Source organism: Oxyura jamaicensis, chromosome 7 (assembly GCF_011077185.1).
Source record: "Oxyura jamaicensis isolate SHBP4307 breed ruddy duck chromosome 7, BPBGC_Ojam_1.0, whole genome shotgun sequence".
NCBI classification, from domain to species: domain Eukaryota; kingdom Metazoa; phylum Chordata; class Aves; order Anseriformes; family Anatidae; genus Oxyura; species Oxyura jamaicensis.
In genome coordinates, this window is record NC_048899.1 from 38,352,566 (window position 1) to 38,375,607 (window position 23,042).

Genomic DNA, 23,042 nt, shown 5'->3' on the forward strand with positions numbered 1-23,042 from the left:
TCAGTGTTCCTCGGGTTGAAAATGCTTGCTCTTAAATGGTCTCTTTTCAGGGAGCACAAGTAATTACTCTCGTGCTCGCGTTAGCTACCTGTTACTTACTGCAGTTCGTGGAGCTGATGCTTTTGAGTTTGTTTGATGTCTTTTAATCTTTAGACCCCGTAGTATGTGTTAGCAGAATGATGATGCTAACACGTCCATTAATTTAGCTAATGCTTTACAAAATCTAGTTTTCTCATCTGTTGCAGCCATACATAACTGCTGAAACACACACAAGATGTCACACCCCCACAAAACCTCTTCAGAAGAATAAACATATTTATGTATCCTCTAAATGCAGTCTGTCTATTTTCCTGCAGGCTTCGTGCTGTGCTGAAAATAGATTTTACTGAGTTTTAGAAGTGTGTGTTTAAAGCATAATTAAACTGGGTTTGGATAGAAATGTCTTCTCCTTTGCTTGCTCCCCCTGACAAGTGCTCTCACACACTATTTGCTTGGCTGCGAAACTGTTTTTGCTTTTGGGTTTCTTTTGTCTGAGATCTGGTTGTCTTTGCCTACTAGGTGTCTATTTTTGCATTTTACAAGTGTTTTTTTGTTGTTGTTGTTTGTTTACAGCACATTTCCTCTCCTTTTGCTGTCTTTCTAGTTTAATTGTTGTCACTGCCATCTTTCTCTGAAGCCAGAGATAAGCACCCAGGGCGGGATGCCATCTGTCCCAGCTCGGCTGGGGAAGCACGTGGGGCTGACCTGAGACGGGTCCTGCTGCCAGCGACCTAATGGGAGCTGTTCCTGCTCTCGCTCAGCCCTCCTCAGATAAGCCTCCTGGAGGCAAAACCAATGGACAAGATTATCTTTCTTCTGGGGTATCTCGCGGCAGCCCCTTCGTTCTCGCAGGGAGGTTATATGCAGGATGAGCACTGCTTTTGGTGTTTTAAAGCAGGCCTGTTAAGGCAGGCCTGGTGGGTCGCTAAGCTGTGACCAGGCACAAAGCGCTGCTGCCCCCGCAGCTCTGATTCCTGCCGGGAGCTGCCGGTGGGTGCTCGCAGGGCAGCCGCCTTGCCTCGCTCTCCTGCAAGCAAGCCTGGGCTGGGAAGGTGATGCAGGCTAAACTGCAGCTCAGCACCTTGTAAGGACTAGTAAATCAAGAGGAATTACCGCCCAACGCAGAGGTACTCGTCTGCCCTGGAGAGAAGCAGGTGTTATTGAGGTCTCCAAATCCCTCATTTAGGAGGCAGTTTGGTACTTTCTTCCAGCTTCAGGAGAGGGCGGTCTGTGTTACCCTCTTCCAAAATATTAACCTTGATTGCATTTGAACACAGAGAATATGTTAAATATAAGGCATCATTTCACGCTTAATTTGTTTCAGTAGAGTACTGGAAGATGTTTCATCATTAATATAGGAAAAAAACCCTACACTCATCTAATGAGGAAGAATGAAAATGAGGAAGGTTCTTGAGCTTCAGAGAGGAATATTTGTCTTCCTGAAAATCATGATCTCTTAAATTGAGACAAAAGCCCAGTGCACACCTGTTTTCCAAGCTGCAACTATTGATAGAATCACAGGATGGCTTGCGTTGGATGGGACCTCAAGGATCACCCAGTTCCAACCCCCTGCCATGGGCAGGAATGCCACCCACTAGATCAGGATGGCCTCGTCCAACCTGGCCTTGAACACCTCCAGGGATGGGGCAGCCACAGCTTCTCTGGGCAACCACGTCATTTTTGTGACTAACGTAATTCTTTTTTCTATTTAATTTTGAAAGTAATTAGGGTTAAGGAATAGTTTTGTGCAACATGTCATTCTGCTAAAGGTACAGTGTGGGTCTGGAGTAGGCTCACAGAGAGTGCATCGGGGCTGCTTTTCCTCCGTCAGGGACCCATCCCCGTACGGCGTGCAGCCCTACCTGCGGGGAGAGGAGCCCCCAGCCTGGCCACGGTACGTGAAGCTCCGTGGGGAGGCACCTGCACATCGCTGGCTTTTCTTAGGGAGCCTGTAGGGCCTCAGCCACCACCATGGTTTCTTTCACAGGTGGGCTGTGGGGCAGGACTGCCGCAGTGCGCCTTGTCTGGCGTGTCACCTGCTGAGGCTCTTTAATTGCTGCATTGATCAGAATTAATGGGCACACCCAAAGCGGTATATCAAGAATAAATAAAGGAGAGCCTAATCAAATCAGCCCGTTCCCTCACTGCAAGTTTGCTTTCTTTGCTCCCTTTCCAGTCGTCGGCCATGGGGCTGTGCTGCCAGCCTCGCCGGCAGCGGGTGGACTGCTCGGGAATTAATCTAAATGGAAAATTGCATTGTTCCTGACTCAGTGAGGGTTTGCTCTCCCAGCAAAGGGAGAGGGGGTAATATGTAAGTGAATTTTGTTTCTAATGTGAGCGCATTCATCCTAGCCTTACTTAGTGTAATGAATTTCCCAATTTCGTATTGCAGGCTTTGTGCAGGTTCCACAAGATCAATTAATATGTGGCAGGAATTGTAAAAAAAAGAAACCTTCTCAGGAGAGTAAATGGTTCTCAACAACATTTCATATGGGTTCAGCTGGGAAGTCGTGACGAGAAATACTGCATAATTTAATTATGTGAATGCTTTTTATTTCCATTTGACAGTTCAGGTTTTCCATTGGAGTATGTTGCAAGCTGGAAGACATTAGCTCCGGTATTGTCCTAATTTAATGGGAGTTGGTTTCTTTTATGGTTCTTCTTTCTCGGTGTTTGCATTTAAATGAGAAACCTTGGTACGTTCCTAGCTATGCATTTGCAGCTGTGCTATCTTCTCTTCCAGGAACATCTTTCAGGAAAGATTGCTCCATAGGAAGCTAAGCTTTCAGTATGAACCATAGAAAGACTTCAATATATATCTGTTTTAGCAGTGTATTGTTAATGGCAAATCAGTTTTTACATGATTTTATGTTTTTTTTTTCTTTTATCAGCTCTTGATTTATGTGAAAAGAATGTGCCCATGAAGCACGGTTTATTGTGTAGTTAGCTCTTTTCAAAAATAACAGTGCTGTATTGATCATCACTGGTGTCCTGTACACCTGTATGTGCCTTTTGCTTTCCTTCATCTCTTTCAGCAATTAAAAATGCATGAAGTGCTTTAATTAATTTACATGTAGGGTGCAGTTTCTTGGAAGAATTATTTCTGTGTGTGGAAGAATCACGGGCTCTGCTCTGCCCACAGACTGATACTGCAGTGGTGAGCAGCACTTGGTGCAATGAAGCAGAGCATCTGGCTCATCACGGTCTGGGTGGAAGGAGCTGTACACCCAGGGCATTTTTGACTGACTGGAGGAAAAAGAAATTATGTTTTAAATTCCGAACGAGATGGCATCTTTTTTTTTTTTTTTCTTAAAAAAAAAAAGGGTAATTGGACATAGCTTTTAAAAAGAAGTATTTACATTTACCAAGTTAGGTATTCACATATATACCTCGTTCTGTATAAATATATGGGAACCGACTTGCATCCAGTGAACTGGACTGATGAAGAGACTGACTTTTTTTTGGAGTCTGATTCTTCTCCTACCTATGCATTAAAATTTCTCTCCTGTAGGTGTGTATGTGCTCTCCTTCTACGTGTAGGTCACTTTGGGTTTGGAAAGCCACCCGGTGCTTGTGTTCAGGTACAAGTTCAAATTTTCCAGGTATCTAACTGATAGAAGATTTCCCAGTTTAATCTCAGATTACTTAATTGGGAAACTTTGGGTTAAGTAAACCAGTGATGGGACAGGTCACTGTCATGGATACCGTGGTCCTCTCTTTAGCCCTACACAGCATCCTCTAACAGAATTAAGATGTGCATATGGCCAGGAAGCTGATGCTTAAAACTTGATGTGTATAATACCACCTGCAGAACGTATTGCCTGCAGGTTAAAAAAGCATCTGTAACGCTACAGATCATCCTGCTTTCATTTAAGACAAAATCAGACGCAGTTTCCTATCGCTTTGGCGCTTGACCTCATTGTTAATTCATGAATGGGAATTTACAGCGGTGATATCTGATAATGAAAATCCTTCGGGAGGCATCCGGATCACCCGTGAACGAGCACTGCAGCGTCTCGGGAGTGCCAGCTGGAGCCGCAGGTACCGGGGCAGCGGGGGTGGGCTCTGCTCTCACGCTTTCCCTCTGGGGTAGGGGCACCTGTGGTGTTTCTGAGGTCAGCTGCTAACTCTGTATCATAGAGTGTTTCCTTTTGATATATATTGTATATAATTCTGTATTCTGAACAATAGGCCATGGTAAAATCACAACAGAACCACAAACTGATTTCCTTTATGCTTTTATGCTTGTTTGCAAATAGAAGTAAGGCTTTTGATTCAGGGCTGCTTTCAGTCTCCATCTCCTTGGTGTTTTCTTGCTTACCAAATCCTGGTGTAAAACCATAACCTGTTGCTAGAAAGCAGTTAACAAGACCAACGTATAACCTTGTGCAGAGCATGACTTGGCTGCCGGGGGGAACTGCGTGTGCTTGGGGGTTGCAGACCATGTGGAAATCCTTTCCTGGCCTGCAGGTGTTCAGCCGCGCGTCAGGAGAGGAAGCAGCAGAGCTCTGGAGGTTGAAAGCGGTAAATCCCGAGCTGATTGAGCAGCCGGCACAGTAAGAGGCAGCCTTACGGGAGAGGGTCCTTCACGCACCGCTGGTGGCAGGCTGTCTGGGGTCCCTCCGAGTGCCGTGGGTGCCCTGTGTCGGGGTGCCCTGTGTTTGTGTTGCTTAAGGTTTATTCGCAAGGCAGTGGCTCTTCGTGAAAGATCCTCCTTCCTTTTTTCTTGTGCCGAAATAACGTAACCCAGACCAAAGTACGTGGCTTCCACGAACAAGAGATTGATGCGTGCCGCTGAGATGTGACATAATTGCCCATCAACCCTCGCATCAAATACCAATTAGGGTAATGTACGGCGCGGTGCACGCATCCCGGCTTGCAGCGTGTCGATTCCAGCAGCAGTTGTCCAGAAAGCAATTAATTGCAGCGCCCGTAGCTAAATGGGTTTGGGAAGCAGGACTCGCTCTAACGCTCGGGGTGCATTATGTTGCGGCCTGTCCCCATGGCTGCGGAGAGGGTGCATGGGGACGGCCCCGAGATGGAGCTGGGAAGGGTGCTGGGGCAGGCTGCCGCCCTCGGCCCCGCTCCGTGCCCCCTGCCCAGGGCCACATGAAGCTGCTTTGGTGGCAGGGTGCTTGGGGGGCGTCCCGTGGGCATCACGGCCCCTCCTGCCCCACTGCCCTGCCCTGAGCCTCCCGGGCCTGCGTCCTGCTGCCTCTGGGGCGCCCAACGTGCTGCTGAGGGGAACTGGGGGCGGTGATTGAGACAGGGAGGGAGAGGGACTAAAAACATCGAACTGTTCAGCCTGGCAGGAGAAAAATACAGAGCAACCACAAAGAAGAATCTTTTAGTGAAGGTTTACGGAAGATATAGCCGCCTGTTTTATTTACACATTAAGCATCTCCCTTTTCAAGGTGTGGAAAAAGCAAGCGTGTTGATGAAAGCCGATAAAATGCTGAGATAGGAAAACTGTATGTCAGTAATGGTTTGACTTCATATAAGGCACTCTAAAATATGAGGCTGCTGTTCAGGGAGGGTTTAAAAAATAAAAATAAATGCAACTCCTCTTACCTTCATTCCATTCAATTACTGCCTGTTTAGTGTTGCCTCGCAGAAGATCGGTTTGACCGCCACCATAAATTGTGCATCTTTTACTCAGTCTTCAACACTTTTGGCTTCGTTTGTAATGGTGAATTTTTCAAACTAACTACTGCTGCTAGAGCAGCGGGTGTGTGGCCTGCAGCTGACGCCCCACAGCAGCCCGGGGACCTGGAGCTGCCCCTTACTGGAGCTGATGGGGCCAATCCCAGTGGGCACGGGGGGTCCAGCCCCTACGGGCTTTTTGCTTGCTCAGCAGTCGGCATCGGTTAGGTATTTGCATTGCATCTAAATTAACGTTGATACGCCGACACGTCTTTGCTGAGTTGTTGTTCATTTGTTATTTTGGGGGAAGTAACTCGGACCTCATTTGATGCACAAGCACTGACTTCATTTGTAACAGCCCTATAGGTGACAGATGAGCGCGTGATTTAGTGGGATGCCATCCTTTCCTCCGAGGGGTGAGCTCATCTCCAGCCCCTGGGTGGACGCGAGAGCATCGCGGCTCCAGCGAGCGGCTGCCTCCTGCCGCGGGACTCGGTGAGCGGTGGGTTGCTGCCCGGTGCTTCGGGACAGCTGCTGCAGTTTGAGTCCCTTCCTTCGCTGCCCTGTTTGTCCAGGGTAGGTGTCATCCGGCGCTGAGCTGCATTGCGTGCAGAAGGAGGTGTTTCACTCTTACCCTTTGTAATTTTCGTTTTTACCACATTTTTGTGGTTCTCTGAATATAAGTGCCTTCCACTCTTCTTCCCTGAGCTCTTGTTAAGGAAAACGAATTCCTGCTCTTTCCTCTGATGGGTCCTGCGCCCAGTTAAAATGCTGAGGAGGAATCAGCATGTATAAAGACTTTTCCAGGGATCTGGTGATTACCGTATGCCAGGGTTCCCGCACTACATCATCCTCTGGTTTACCTTCATCCATTATATTGGAAAACCAAAGCAAGCAGTACCTGGGGATGCTGTATTTTCTTTTTAGAGAAGATACCAGCCTTTTATTGCCACAGTCACAAAACATAGTACTTACGAACTGCTTAGGTGTCATGCAGTGAGACTGGAAGGGGTTGGCTTGGAACAGGGGGTTGATTGCTGGTATCCTCTTGAAGACAGCTTGGCTGTTTAGTCCAGTATCTGTGGCTTCCAAATTCTGTATTACAGCTAAAAAGAATGATTCTGAACTGCATTGAACTAGCATGGTATTTGATTAGACCTTGTTATTTTTTAGCAAAATCCAGTAGTAGCTGTTGCTGGGATGCAAACAGCGCTAGTAACTGCGGAGACCTTTTAAGCTTAGGGGATTGCATCGGGCGGCTGTGTAATGGTGTGTAGGCTTCTGGGGAACTCCTGAGGAACGCTGGTGAGAAGGCACTTGTGTTTCTGATGTGAAGATGCCTTCCAGATCTTAGAAAATGACAGCCAGCATCAGACTGCAACCAGCAGAGCTCACATCCCTCCTAAATATATATATATATATACATATATATATATAAATCTGATGATTATTTTATTCCCACTCCAGGCTGCCTTGTGCCCTTTCGGGCATTTTGCCCTGAGGCCGTCAGTAGCAGTGTAGTCTGCTGCATCAACAGGTGGAGGGGAAATGCTGAAAAAAGGGTATTTACTGCAGGAGTTACAGTGAGCTACAATGCTGTTATTATTGGAAAGCAACTTTCTTTTTTTTCTTCCTCCAGATTCATGGAACTCTTATCTTGGAAGATACTGTAAAGTAAATGACCTGTTTAATGATGTTTATGACAACTCTGTGGGATTTATTGCTACTGTATAATTAAAACTGGAATTCTTTATGTTCTGGATTAAGATAAGTCTGCACGTAGTTCGGAGCAGCAAAAGATGCATCATGAAAATGGCAAGGGCTGTGCATTGATCCTGTCGTTTATTGGATTCTGTATGGAGTTGATAAATTATTTGGGCATAAAATATCAGGATTGTATAGAGAGCCTTATAGCCACTATGGAGCTGGAAATTTATGAGGAACACTGGGATAACTTTCTGACTAGACAGTTCCTGAAACTGGAAAGTGCTTTTTGATGCCATGGGTGTCTTTCATTTTATTTTAGAGTATCTGTTGATCATGTTTGTACAACCACATAACACCCTCACCATTCAGAGCATAGGCAATGAGCACCTTGCCCGAAGTGTGCTCGGTGCTTGCACCATGGAGCTTTGGTTCCTGCTTGCCAGCATCGCTGCTGCTCGCGTCTGACCGAGCGGCTGGAGGCATCGCGGAGGTCATGCCACGAGTTGCAGTAATTTTGCTCCCTTCTTGTAGGGGGAAGCTGGTGGCTGTGCTGGCTCCCTGCCCCTGGGGACACCAAATAGCCCCCCTGGCTGCTGGAGCACCAGCACGTCCTGCAGCAGTGGGACAGGGCTGGGGATGGGCCATTGCCGTGCTTGGAACTGAAGCGCAGGCGTTGCACCAAGGTGTATGGAAGGAAATCGAATATTTGGAGAAAAAAAAATACGCATGGATGAGTCCCTGAATCTTTTGAGTGTTGCCACGTCTTTGTGCAACAGTCCCTGTGCAGAGCCTTTACCGAATTGTTGAATAAATTGAATGCTTTGGAATCTATTGGGGTCAGCTTTTTTTTTTTTTTTTTTTTCCTTTCTTTATCTTGAATTTTGTGCTTTCTATTCTCCACTCCACCAAAGACCTCAGCACTTCTCGTAAGCCCTTGTGAGGGGGTTGTTTTCATTTCCAAAGGAGGCCTATCTCCTCTGACAGATGATGAAAAATGTCTGCAGGCAGAATGCTGGAAAAATTGCATTTTTATTCTTTGTGGGCATGCTTCGTGTCAGTTCCATTATCCCTGCGTGCACCAAGATGGTCACTGAAGAGATGAGCAGTTAATTCTTGCGCTCGGAGGTAAAGCTATTTTTGATGGACGCTTTTTTTTTAAAGAGCACACTTTTGAAAAAGCACTGTATTGGAAATCCTCTTCAGTTAACGAGCAAAACTGCTGAATCACTGCTGCTGCTTAGCTGCAACTATTAAACAGAATTAACCGAGGCGGGGTAAGATGCATACGGATGCCTTCTTTGAATAGCGTTCAATATATACAGCTCCTGAAATTACACGAGTGTGACACGGTGCAGAAGTCTGCAGGGAACTGCAGATTGCTTTGGTTTCAAGATCTGGAAAGATAATCAGAGAAGAAGAGTTCTGCTGCAAATTAAAGCAGCCTCGCTCGCTCTGCTAGAAGCCTGTGAGTTTGTGCCCTGGCGGGACAAAAGCCTTTCTGCTGTGCTCGGTTCAAGCGGGGCTGCGATCCGTGGGGCAGGGCTGATGCGAGGCTCTGCTCGGCCTTTCTCTGGGCTGAAGGAAGAATTTCCGCTGGGGAGGCGGTAACCACAGCAGGGCGAAGTGAGGATCTGTAAGGGCATCGACAGCTGGAGGAGGTTGGTGGGGGATTCCGTGTCTCCCAAGATAAAAACCAATGAAAACGGGAGGCAGCAAATGCAAATCACATCAAAGGGAACAGGGCTGCTCTGCTAAGCTGTGCAGCTTGTTGCCAAAAAAAATTCAGTAGATTTCCAAAGGGAGCACACAAGCTGCCAGCTCTTAGAGCCCTCGGGCTGCCGGCACAAGGATCTGGGCCCACCTCAGCACAGGGAGACTGGGGCGGAATCATGGTGTAGCTCTGCGTGTTCTTACCCGTCCTGCAGCGATCGGAGGGTTGCGGTACGGAGCCAGAAGGGTCCTTGTCCCCACCTAGGAAAGCCCTTGGATTCTGTGACCAAGTGGAAGGCTCTCCCCGGATGGGTGCAATTAACAGAGGTTCTTGGTTCCGGGGTAATGAATTGTAATGTTAAAAACTGCAGGAGGCCTGTGGACCTTGCATCTAATCAGTTCTGCTGCTGATACTGTTTTGTGCTTTCTGTAGCTCTGCTGTGAATTACTTGGCACACGAGCTTTTCTTCATTTGCACGCGGAATCGTCAGCACGGAGCTTGGGTTTAGTCGGCGGGCGCCTGACCTCCTCTGTTTTGGTGACCTCCTGAGACCCACTTCAGCCCTATTTTTCTATCCCTTTCATCTCTCATTTTAACCAATGGCAGGCAGGCTACAACATCGTTAACCATCGGGCTTTGATGTTCACTGAGGATTGACTTGATGGGACCTGATGATCTTAGGAGGGGTTGGACTTGCTGATCTTAGAGGTCTCTTCCAGCCTAAATGGTTCCGTGATTAATCCATTATTTGTGAATTCACCGGGTGTATTAGGGATGTCACTGATACTGGTAATGAGAGAGCGAGGCTCATTTCAGTCTGTGAAAGGGAACGTGGTCAAAGTGAGATAGAAATCTTGACAATAAATCAAAGTGCGGTATTTTGATTCAGTTTCTCAAGTGAAACTTGGCATTCGTATTCCCTAAAGGCTTTGACTCAGCAGGAGTAAAAGCACTTCCAAAGCCTTTGTGGGTCAGACACCCCAATAAGCTCGTTGCTGGTCTGCCAGGTAATGTTGGTAGAGAAAAGTCAAACCCGATATACGGCAGCACCGTCTTTTGCCGTGGGATTGGGCTGGGAGGGCTGCTCCTGGTGGGCAGCCTTCGTGGGGTGGATCAGCTCTCCCACGGGGAAAAGGGCCTGGAGGCAGCCGGCATCTGACAATTTGACCTTCCTCTCGTTGCTGTGGCAGAGGGTCAAAGCTGTTCCCCCCCAGTCTTTCCAAGTCAGTGCTCTCCACAATGCTATCAAAAAGAAGCATAAAAGCTACTTGGGAAAGGTATTTTGTACGGTAAGTCCTAAGTGATATTTTTTAAGACGTACTCTGGAAGGAAATTGCTCGCTGTGCTCATTTTAGCTTTTTAACAGCGGTACAGACGGAGTAATTCCTAATCAGCAGCAGCGCGCGTTGGCTGATTGTTGCCTCTTTTACCATGCATGCATTCGGAATATTTAAGAAACAGATTACGGTGGGGGTTTTGTTTAATCCTCTAGATGCAGAGATCGTTACGGTTTTGATCCGTGGCTGAAATATATATATTTACAGCGTGACGAGTTTGGTATGAAAAGCTGGGATACAGGTCTGGTATTTCATAACGCGTTGGAATGGTGGGGTTGGAAGCATGCTGCACTAATGCAGTGTCCCGTAGTTCCTAGGAAGGAGGTAGAGCAGAAAATAAAAATGTGATCAAATGACCGCAGTACCATTATCTGGAAAAAAAGAAAAAAGAAAAAGGTGTGTTTGGGTTGAAATAGCAAAGCACTCCAGTAGAAATATTCGTTGTGGCTATAAGCAATTAGAAGGCCAAGTTGGTACTAGAAAACTTTTGACAAGATCTTTATTTTCTGGGAAATACTCAGTGCAAGCAAAAACGTAAATTCAATTTTCTATGAAAAATTGGGTCAGACTGAATATTTGCAGTGTATCTGTTTGCTAAATATTCCTTCCATCTCTGGTGTTATGATATATACTTAGTCCTTAGTTAGAATAAACTTCAGGACAGCAAAATCTCTTCGAAATTTCATCTTGATGAACCTTAGCAAACAGAACACCGAATCTTGTAACAAAAAATAAGCTCTGCAGATGGAGTATGTAACTCTTGCTTTCAAGCAGGATGAGCAAAATTGTTCAGGCAGAGGTAAATTTGAGTCCCTGTACTGGTACAGTGCAAATGAGCTGGGATTTCTAATGAATTTCCAGTGAATTTACACTGGAACATCGCATCCTCTGCAGCTGTCTGTGCTGTGTGGGCTGCAATCTGGAACCCTTCACTGAAGGTATTCTGCATGTTTTGGGGAGTACAGTTTTAGCAGTGGGTTTACTATAAGGAGAGGCTGCAAATTTACTGTCATAATTATCATTCTGCTAATAATACATTGATAAATTATTTTCACGTATTTTTTTCATAGACAATACGTTTTAATGAAAAGTTTCTGATTTCTGTAGAAGAAAACTGCCACTAAGAAGATTTTAGCCAAATCCGAAGAATTTCAGCAGAAAATCAAATCACCTCAGTATGTTGCCTACTGCTTCACCCGCGTTTCAGCGTGGGTGCCTTGTTCCTGCTTCAGAGGGAGGTGGAACTGACCTCCTGCCTTTTTGGAGGAATTTGTTCCTTTCCATTCCTGTGGTGTTTTTCATGGCAGAGGGCACTGGCCAAGCTTCTTTCTGTGCTTCTCCATCACCTCTGTGGCTCGGCTGACTCATTTATGAAGTCTGCTCCTGGCTGCTTTTTGGATAAATTGGGGCCCTCGGCCTTCAGCAACCAGAAGGAGGCAGAGTTTATTTCCATAAACAAAATTTGCAGCTTGAGGGACCTCCTCTTCAAATCACAGTCTGCAGAGCCTCGTCATTTCTCCAGAAAGTGATGGTATAGCAGAGTTTAATTACCGGCCATTAATTCCAAGTATTTTATGTTCCTGTTACGCGTTGCATAAATATTCCTTATGCAGTGTCCCAGGAGGAATTTATCAGCACGTACCACATGTGATGGTGTGCATACATGCACAGTGCAGGACGGGGAGGGTCCAAGCGGGCAGAAGCGGTGTGGCTGCGGAGAGCTGCGGGATTGCTCGGAGAGGCAGCTGCAGGAACAGCAGGCTTGGTTTTCCCGTGCTGGCTTTCTTCCTGCTGGTAGGTCTGAATGGGTTTGAGTGTGAGGTATGCTCTCTAAGACGCAATTCTACCTAACAGGGAACATAAAGAGCAGTATCATCGTTAATTCCCTTCCCAAAGCCAGGTGAGAGGAATCAGCAGTTCTGCTCAGATACAAAAAATGTACCTGGTGACATGTTGAGCGTGCGCTTCGTGCCGGTGCCACCGCCTGTTTGGCTCCAGGGAGGGTGCTGCCTACCCCAGTACACGTTAACCACTGAGGCTGTCGTCCTTGGGAAGTCACGCTGGGCACACGCAGCTTCCGAATCGCCACTTAGGATGCCAGAGCAGCCCTGGATTGAAGCAGCCATCTGAGAGTAATTTCATCTCGCCTGTAATCGCAGCGAAACCTAATTCATTTCTTCTTGTTGCAGCATATAAAAGTGCTGCTTCTGATCAGAGGGAAGGATGAAAATGTATCAAATAATACCTCTAAAATGTTCTTTGCTCAAATGAAGCGTAAAGTAGAGCTGCAGAAACAAACCTTTTAGTAAATTTCTGGGAGATGCTTCTAGCAAGCACTGTCTGGTTTGCTCAGAAAAAATCACTTTTCTCCTTAAGAAGTAACTTGTCTTACTTTCCGTGCATTGCTTTAGAAAAGGCTTCATTCTCCTAGCACTCTTAGTTGCAAAAACACGTTCTCTAATTACTGTTCAGCTAGTGGAGCCTTCCTAAGTGCCAGTCTTTGAGGACAGCAAGAATCAAATTTTTCACAATACTTTTGCTGCTGAGGATGGACAGCGGTGGCAGAAAATAAAAGCAGGACTGCCAGATCCCTTCCCTCAGGCAGATAATGTTGGGCCAAGGGCTGGGTTTCAGGCACACTCAGCCTGGTGAAGGTCACGGTGAGCATCGGCTGCTGCCCGCATGTGCCCGGGCAGTCCCTGCCCTGCCAGGACGTGGCCATGGCACTGGGGTTTATTATTCCTGAGAGTAACAAGTAACAGTTATCACTGCCAAAAAATTAATCAGTATTAATTATTCAGCCTGAGTCGAGAGGCTGATTTGTGATATGAACGTCAAATGAGTCTCAGTCCAGGTTTTCCCTTGTCCTGTTGGTTGATGCAACTTCTGCAGAGTGCATGGAGAAGCTGGGCTCAGCGGCTCAGCTGCACGCTGGGGTGGGAGGAGGACACAGAGGGTGCTTCTGTCACCCTTCTGGTGGCTGCTTGCCTCAGAATCGTGGTTATAATCACTGGAGTACTTGGGATGTTTCCTTTCTTATTACGTACTGTTTTCTAAAGAAGAATTCTTTTACTTTAGTTTCTTTTTTGTGAGTGTGGTTGGGTGAGGTGCTAGGATAGCATCATTTCCACTGGAGCCCAACTGTTGTCACTGTGATGTCAAATTTCTCAAAGTTAGTAAGATTCAGAAGATTCAGACCTAATAACGAACTGACTGTACACATATTGCTTAAAACTAATCTTTAATTGTAACAAGGGTGGGATACTATATTTTTCAGGATGATTTTAGGGGCAAGAAAATGAGATGCAGGGACAGGGTTTTTGGTTTGTTTTCCTTTGTTTTTTTAAAGGACAGGTTTATAATGTCATATGCCTGGCAGCTGGGACTAAATTAATAATACAAGAAGTTAGTTAGAATGGCTTTAATTTACATGTTCTTCAAGTACTTCCGGCAGCTATGAAGGTGTTGTCCAACCCTTTGGTTTGCAGGATCTCTGAGAATGTGGTGCTGTGCGTTGTAATTCTGGCGTCTCTCTTGGGAATATTCATGTGCTGTCAGTGTGATTCCAGCTACAAGCTGCAAGTGCACAAAGCTGTTTTTTATCGTGTTCGAACGGAAGCAGATATATTCAGATCCAGATAGACATAAAATCTCTCAGTTTAGCATACAGAAAACTCTGATGTGTTGTTATTGTTACGTATTTTTTTAACATTCTTTCTCAAATGCCAACTTGTGGAGCCCTGGTGGTGCAGAATCAAACGGACACCCGTGTATTAAAAGTTGGCCTTCTGCTATCTTGTATTCCAGCTGTTATCTCTCGAAACCAAGAAGGACCTGGAGAGATGGGAAAGGCTGTGCTCATTCCTAAGGATGACCAGGAGAAAATGAAGGAGCTGTTTAAAATCAACCAGTTCAACCTCATGGCCAGTGACTTGATTGCTCTCAACAGAAGTTTACCCGATGTGAGACTAGACGGGTGAGTGCCCAAGGTCCCGCATGACTCTTGGCATATGGGGGCAAGCAGCAAAGCCACGCCAGGCTCCTCCTCATTTCAAAGCCTCAGGTACAGCCTGGTTGATCCCAAGTGGGTGTGAGCAGCAGTGCTTGCCTAAAGCAGCTGCTTGAAAAGTCCAGGGTTTACCAGTTCTGCATTTGGCTTCTTATTCACACATTCTTAGGAAAAGAGTTACTGCATCACGAATGTTATGATCCTATGCAATTTATTTTGTGAATAGGTGAAAATCGTTAGCTTACAGCAATCAATTTACATTGTGGCGCGTAACAAACGCTGTTTGGCATTTTTTTCCCAAGGAAAACTTTAAGATTTTAAAATAATATGAAATACCAATGTCTACTTTGTAAATTTTCATAATCATGCTATTGGCATTTGAAAAATGGCATTAAAAGTTGACAGTTTAACTCTGATAAGAGGACACTGCCAATCCTAGCAATTGGCGTGCAGGAAGTAACTTTCTTTTAGTCCTGTCCATAGGCATTTCTGGAGCAATCACAATTGTAAAGAACCTTTTTCAAAATGTGCCGTTTTTCAGATCTGAAGGTTTTAAAGTTTGATTGTTTGTTTGTTTATTTATTTAGGTCTTTTAACTTAGAGCCATAGTTTTGGGGTGATGCTTGAAGTTTCTGGGCTGACTTTGAGACTGTGCAATACGAACTATACAAACTATAGTTAGGAATACAAACTATACAAACTATAGTTATGAATACTGATGCCTGTTGTTGACTTGCATAAAACACCTCCTTTTTACAAGACATGCTAAAAGGAAAATACAGAAACCTAGCTGCTAAACGCACTTAGGTGCCCCGTGTGTTTTCAGTTTGATGGGAATTAAAAGATGGGAGATGCTGTATAGAAGATGCTGTCTGAGCAGGTGAGAAGGCTTGTGAACAGCTCTGCTGTCTGAAGGCTCGTGTTCACAGCTGGGTAGACACCAGTTCTGCTGCACTGTCTTCTCTAGTCTTTCAGCTCTGCCTTAAAACAATTCTCCCCATTCAAACTGGCTGGAGCTTGCACTGCTGGTAATGTAATGTCTGATGCTCTGAACCTCCTTAATATGTACTGGGGAATTGATTTATGCACATGAGCCTTTGCAGGGTTTATGAAAACTTTAAGGCAAGCTATATATCACCAAAAAAAAACAACCTTAATGTTTCCCCTTATTTTACAATATGGCATTTTAAGGATAATGTTGTATCCTATCATTCTAGCTGCCGCAGCTTGTAAGAAATGCAAATGTAGACAAATATTAGCATGGCTGAATGTATACAAGTTGCCAGGTCTTCTAAAGTCTCCCATCATTTTTAACTTTTAAGCTGATTTGTCAGTTAGCTGAAATCCTTCTTATTATGCTTTGTTTCAAATCAGATTCTTCAGGTTCCCATCAAATTTAAAATCAAGTACTTTTTTTTCCCCCTGGATTTTATTTTTAAGTGTATGCAAATAACAGAAGCGTTACTTTAACAGCAGACCTTATTCACAAGCAGCGCAGGCGATGCTTCTCCAGAGCACGATCATTTGCAATTTGTTGATGCCAATTTTCCGTAAAGCAGTACCTAAGACTATTGCCGGTAAGGATGTACTTCATGTGATGGGAGCATCGGAAAGGCTGGATTGCTTTTTGCTTGTTTGCTCTGCACTGCCTGCCCTGCTTCAGCCCTGCTTCAGCCCTGAGGTGGTTCCAGCAGGCGCAGGGACGGTTCTGGGAAACGAGGGGGATGTGGGGGGCTGCTGGCCCGGCTTTTTCCTGATGGTTTTCTCCTACCACGATGCTCTTGGCAGAGGGCCCGCGTACATTTATGCCACCCAAGTGATGGCCAGGTCAGCACAACGGGATCCCCTCGCTCGAGACCTGAAGCAAGCAACGGGACCGAGTGCTGAGCACGCTGGAACGAGGACAGCAGTGCTTCTCGGTCTGCTTCGAGGAGCTTTCTCCTTTTCCTGTCAGCAGTGGTTGAAAGGAAAGTGAATTCTGAACCAACAAGGAAAATGAATGCCCAGTGTAAGAGGGAGATGAGCTACTTAATACTGAGAGGAATCAAAGTGCTTTTCTTTGATGAAAAGAAGTTTTGTATTCTATCGGCGTTGAAAAGACAAAGTATTGCGGGGTTTGGAAAAAATAATCATTTTCATACTTTCCTCTTCTGCCAGATGCTTTCTGTACATATTCTGTCCTTAAGGAGCATTAAATTGTTCTCAGTGCCACTTCATAATGCTTTACTGTTAAGGCAGAATATGATTTTATGGTTAATGCATTTAGTGTCTGTCAGAACAACCTACTTTCATTGGTGGGGGATGGAGGCCTCCATCTGATTTGTGCTGGGTGTCTAACTTACCACACCTTTTACTCGGAAACACAAGCTTTTCTTTCAGAGGCCAGGAAGTTATCCTTGGCAAAATTAGATGAATAATAAGAGATGCAGCAACCCTCGGTCTGGGGCCGGATTCACACCAAGGTGTTGGAGAAGGGGCTGGGTGCCTCCTGCTCAGTGACGGCACCGCCGAGCACGAAGAAGACAAGTGTAGGCTCAAAGCAGAAAATGATGTGTCTGCATTCCCACACCCCCTCTTCAACAAAAAACGTACACTCAGCTTTCACATCAGTCGTTTGATGACTGTGAGTTAATGTAGGATTTACACGGCACCCACAGTACTTGTGTTTGTAAAATGAGGGAGAAAAATGTTAGGTCTCTTTAAAAATAATAATTAAAAAAATCATCTCTCTCTCTCTCTCTCATCTCATCATTCTCCCAAACAGGGATGTTTATGAATAGACCTGATGCGAAGTCAACGAGAGCTTGCTTAGACTTCAGCAGGAATGAGGTCTCTCATCAGGAGCTCACAAAATCCACCTGCCGTGTGCTGTAAAGAATGTGTACGCCTGAATTCCACTCCGTCCCCGCTTCTGTGTTGATGTTTTAATTCCCTCTAATGAATGCAACTGCCACGCTAGCTGTTTAACTTGCTTCCCATTACGCCTAGCGTAGCGCGCCAAAGAGTGCCATTGGATTGCCTGAGCTCTGTTGGTAATGGCCAACTGGAAGATTCTAATCAATGTCAGATCTAATTTGAACTAGCTATTGATTAAACCTTAAGAACAGTTTAATTCAACATAGAAATGTGTAATTTTGCTTCCAAGTGTATTCTGCAGCGAGAGAGGAAATCTGTCTTTTATGAATGAATAGCTGCAAGTGCTATTTTACAAATTGCTAAACCATTATAATTGGGCTTTCTCATCATGGAAATTTAGGTTTAAGTTAGCTGTTGTGCTGTGCGTGTGCTTACGAGCATACATTTTCTGATCAGAAACTCACATAAGAAAATGCTTTTACTTTTCTGCTCTGGAAAACCTGTTTTAAAACAGCAGTCTGGGGTGTGCAGAGTTTGCTAATGCCAATTATCCATAACCACCACATTTCAGCTGCTGTACAGAATCAAAACAACTGAGCAGGGATGTAAGCTGTACCAAATACCTGCATCATTAACCTTTACATTGTCTGAAAAGCTTAGATTATCTTTGAAAACTTTGGGCCATGGTTAGTTCCCACTGGCCTTGTCAACTTCATGTTATGGAAACCTCTGAATATTAAGAGACGTACCGTAACAATTTTTCTTGACTTCTGATGAAGGCAAGAACATCCATTATTAAATTTCAATAAAAATTCTTGATATTCTTAGTAAGCAATATAGCTTTCTGAGCAGTATGGTAAATATTTAGTATATTTACTTTGGTTAAAGAAGCTGCACTTAAAATTATCCATCAGCATGGGTTTCCAAAACAAAGGCTCTAGGGAAGCTTGCCCAAGCCTAGGAGTTGGGAAAGACCTTGAAAACTGCCACCCATTTGAGAAGTAAAGTCAGTCCTGTCTGGGGGAAACAGTGTCTCAAAGTTCATTGCTGAGGAACTTGAGTTATTTGATCATTTAGAAATTGCTGAGAAATTTTGAGTTATTTGATCATTCAGAACCTCTTTTTAAAAAAATAATTAACAAAAACATGCTGCTTTTTTCTGTAGTGATTTTCCAATGAGTTTTTTTTTTTTTTTTGGATCCTTTTAATTTGGTTCATCACACGTTGCGAGGACTGAAAAGGCTCAACTGTTGCTCTGACGCTTTTTACAATGCCAGAATCGTGGTTATTTCTTGCTGTTTTTTTTTTGGTTTGTCCCAGCTCCCTGACAGCTCTGGTGCAATTTACAAGTTGCTGCTGCTTCTTTCTGACATTTCACAATGGGAAAGGTGAGGAAGATTTTCAGAACTGATTTTTACGACTCTGGAGGGAAGTAGCAAATGCCTAGGTGAATATAGTTAACAAGGTCTTTTGTGACTGTGGTCTTTGCGAGATTATTTTTGGTACCTGGACCATTCTACGTATTGCTGTCAGTGCACGTCCAGAAGGCCTCCTAGAAAGCACATGGTACGAAGTTTCAGGAGCAAAAGGAATGCTTGCATTGCTGTTACGCTCGCCCCCACCTTTTTCTCAACCGTAATCCTGGCTTAAATGCAGAGCTATGGTTTTGTGTTGGCTCCTGCAAATCCAGAACCGTGATACACGGTCACGGGGTGGGAAAAGGAGCCCTGAAAGAAGTGGTGTAGAAGTAGCAATCGCTGCCTGTGAGTATCTGTGAAAGTCCTTTGGTGCCTCCGACTCTGTTCCTGGGCGAGAAGCTGTGATTAGATTTTTTGGTGAGGCCCCTACTTGTTCTTCATCCAATTTAGCCCTGATAAGGGAGGGCAGGTTGTTGTGTTTTGTGATGTTCACATCTAATCCGTTTGTCTTGCACCAGCAAGTATCGCAGTAGTTCTTTTCCCAGCTCTCAGTTGTGGTGGTTGAAGTACACGAGTTCCTTTATTGCCAGGTTTTGTCTGCCCACTGCTTCATATAATTAAAAGCTAATTTATGTTTTAAGATTCTACTGTGAGTATAAAGTTATGCGTAGAGAAACTATAAACCACCCGTGAACAAGAAAGGTCGGGGAGAAATCATAATTAGTTTCAGCTAGAAATTATTTTTAAGTGACAATTCAGACATTATTCCTCTCTGCCTATGTGGGGCAGGGAGGGGGGGGATTACCTGGGGAGACTGCCAGCAGGGAGGAGGGACATGCAGGGAACCTGGACAGGATCGAAGGCAATTCCCAACGCATAAATTAGCTAAAGGATTAAAAAATGAAAAGTAGTTCTCCAGCAGTGAGGAAGATATGCTCACAAGGCAACAGATGGCTTCTGAACTGGTTTTCTTTCACCTGCGCTTTTGTATCACAAGAGGCACGATTACAAACTGTTGCTGCTTCCCCTCTGCTGCCCTGTCCCCGTAGAGCCGGGCTTTGGTTCTGCCTGGCTTTGTGCTGTAACTGAGTACTGCAGCTTCCTACGGAGGGGGCTGGCGGGGCAGGGGCAGCACGCATCACCCCACTGCCTTACGTGCCCTAAGGGAGGGGAGCTCCTCTCGGTTAAGCTTCCACACAGACGCTGAAGTTGGTGCTTCCAAATGACGGCCTCTCTCAAAAGCATCCAGGTATATCGGGGGACATTCTACTTACACTCCATGTGGCAGCTGGTGTGCCTCAGAGCAACCCTAACAGGAGCTCACAGGGTGTTTTATTCGTTACTTGCATTGCAGCCGGGCCTGCTGGATGCCCGAGAGGGTGCAGCTGCACCTGCAAAGTGCCTGCAGCCCCTCCTGTGCTTCCCTTGCAGCGTCTCCTTGGCTTCCCCCGGTCCTTAACTCATAATTCCCCTGCTGCCAAAGCAGTACCCATCACCACGAGATTCTCATGCACAGGATTGCTGCTGCATTTAAAAACGAAGCGGTGTCATTGTGTTGGTTACCCTTTGTCAAAGCTCGGAGACCCCTGGCCTCCACCAAGCGTGCCAGAGCTGCGGGAGCACGTCTTCAGGTGGGCTTGGGATCGCTCCTGCGAGCCCCGCTCAATGCCAGCAGTTTGCGTTAGTTCCCTTCTAGTGCCCTTCTTCCGATTACTGTATCAGAGTGCCAACTAGTTATTTGTGGTCTCGGCAAGGAGCGGGCGATGCAGAGATGAGGATGTTGTGCGTGTGCCAAGTGGAGCCTGCTGCATGTGAGAGAACAGCCACGGACACAAAGGGGAGGCGTTGGATCCCGCGCAGAAGGAGAGCGGAACATGGAAATGCTCAGCAGGGTGTATTTGTACAACAGGTTGGAATGGAAGTGGCCTACTATTGTTGATCTGAAATTGGATGAAGCTTCTTTACATCTGGAGGTGCACAAAAGTGGCAGAAATGCTGCTAGAGAGGACTGCGTGTGGAGGCGGTGCAAGCGTTCCTGGCTGCTGGCCGAGCTCTTGGTGCTCAGTGGTGGCATTTATCTGTAGGCACTGATACACACGGATCCTTGAAGATGTCCTTTGTTCAGAGAGCTTCGAAAGAGTGTGATTTCCAGAAATACAAACCTACTTCTCGTTGGCGTGCTGCTTTATGTGGTGCGCATTCTGTTTGGAGCTGGGCAGTTAATATGGGGACACGAAGTGAAAGAACTCCTTACTTAGCTGTAAAGTAGCTGAAAACAAATGTCAGTTCCTGGGAGCACGACTGCCAGCTTCGGGTACAGGCCTCACTGGAGAGGCCCCAGAAGTCTTTCTACTTAAGTGTAAAGAATGATATTATTTATGGAAAAATTGCCCTAAAGCAGCATCAAAAAGAAGAGCTATTTCCTTTATTGATGGTTTCAAGTGACTTTGGATATTAATCAACACTTTAGTGGTGTGTATAAAATGAAGGTCTTTAGTTCCCGTGGCAAGGACTTAATGGTATTTGGGGGGTGTTGCTCTCAGTTTCCTTCTAGGCATGCATTTGCAGACTGTCTTGGAAGCCAGCCCCAGCGGCCCCTTACCATCATCCATTCCCACGGCGTCTGCAGGACGGCTGGCACGCGGCTTGTCCCCAGAGCCTTGGAAAAGGGGGCGGTGATGGGAGCTGAAGGTGGTTGATTGAAGATGTTGATTTACCTGGCCTGCTTGTCTTGTAAAACTGCTGCTGTTTCACGTTTTTTAGGGTTACCCACATTACAAGGATTAACATGTTCCTAGCTTTACTGCAAATAACCTAAATAACCTAGCAATGACAGGTTAAACTGTTCGGTTTTAGTCCTCACGCGGTATGCATTTGGGGAGGATATGTACTACATAAATGCAGAAGATGCATATTTCTGCTACATGATCTTGTCTCAGTCCTGCTTTTCCTTGGGCAGCGGCCCCAGGGCAGCCCCCCCGTGTACCCCCAGCCCTCTCTGGCAGCAGCATCTACCCTGGGAAGCGGCTGAAACCCAGCCTGCTGCTTTAATAGCGCAGGGCTGTTCGAGCATGAAATTGCTTCCTTCGTGTAGAGCCGTCCCTTTGCCTGGCAGGGCAGGGCTCGGAGGCGGCTGCTTGCTGTGATTGCTGCCGCTGGCCAGCCGGTTGTCACGAGGAGCAAAGTTCAGCTTCTGTATGTACCTGTTGGGCAAAAAGCCAAAAAGCTCATGGTTATGCTTGGTTTTTATTTTTATTATTTTATTTTATATCGAAGAGGTCAGGGACTGGGACAAGCAAACGCCATCTCCGCCATGCAGCGTGATAGGTGCTGCTACAACCAGCTCATCAGTTTAAGTCTGTTTCTGCAAACTTCTGTCTTGTTCTGACAGTTGGAAGGCTTAGGAGTGGCAGATCTTAGATTTTTTTTTTTTTTTTGAAAAAGAAGAGAAAGAAAGAAGGGGCCTGTAGTAAAGTCCTCTGAAAAAGCATCCTCTACACAATGTTGTTTGCTTGTAATATAGTAATAATTAATAATTCTAATAATAATATAATAATACTGTGTTGTATTGTTATGGTCTTCCTCAAACATCAAAAGAACTTTGAGCATTTAGTAAATGACTTCTGAAGTAACTTCTAAAATATTGAAGCAGAGTTTGGGGTTGAAACCCCCCAAGGAATACTTGATGTTCAGGCTGTTCAGCCTGATGAACGGAGGTAGCTGAAGGTGGGCTTGGAATGGTCTCCGCTCCTACAAAGTGCAAACCTGTTCATACTCTGCAATGACATACCAGAGAACATTTTTCATGAGATTTTCACATCTTTCATCTGCTGGATATAAGAATTGATTAGCTTTGGAGTATCTTGATACCACAACATTCAGTGAGGCAATGTAGATGCGGTTCTGGCACAGTTCTTTCCTCTAAGTGAAATAAATTCCTTTTCAGTTATTTTCGATTTACCTTTTATTTGCATAAATTAGGCCACAGGGTTCTCTGGTACAAAAGTTACGGCTTACTCAGAAATAAATTACTGCGTGCTGTGAGTGCTTGACTTATACTCCAAAGTGCAATTTTTAGCAAACAAAACCAAAGCCCCAAGCAGCGAAATGCAGCTCTCCGCGGGTGTGTGCGGCCGCTCCGAAGGCTGCATCACGCCGGGGCTGAGTTTGGCTTCGTGTGAGGTGCGTGGTGCGTCTTGCCAAAGGGAAACAGGGCTTTTGGTTGTCCTTCTCCGCGAGGGAAACCAGAAGTGGCCCTCTTTCATTGCTGACCATGATACAGATAAAAAGCCAGATACAGCAGAGCACAAACAACCTTCGTT

At 45.5% G+C, this 23,042-nt stretch overlaps 1 protein-coding gene across 1 annotated transcript in view; it reads left to right on the forward strand.

Annotated features, from left to right (window-relative positions):
* GALNT13 (polypeptide N-acetylgalactosaminyltransferase 13) overlaps positions 1-23,042 on the forward strand; it is a 103,300-nt gene that overhangs the window by 15,879 nt on the left and 64,379 nt on the right. The window contains exon 3 of the mRNA XM_035331821.1: positions 14,245-14,413. Coding sequence (XP_035187712.1) covers positions 14,245-14,413 — 169 coding nt within the window. The remainder of the gene's footprint in view (positions 1-14,244; positions 14,414-23,042) is intronic.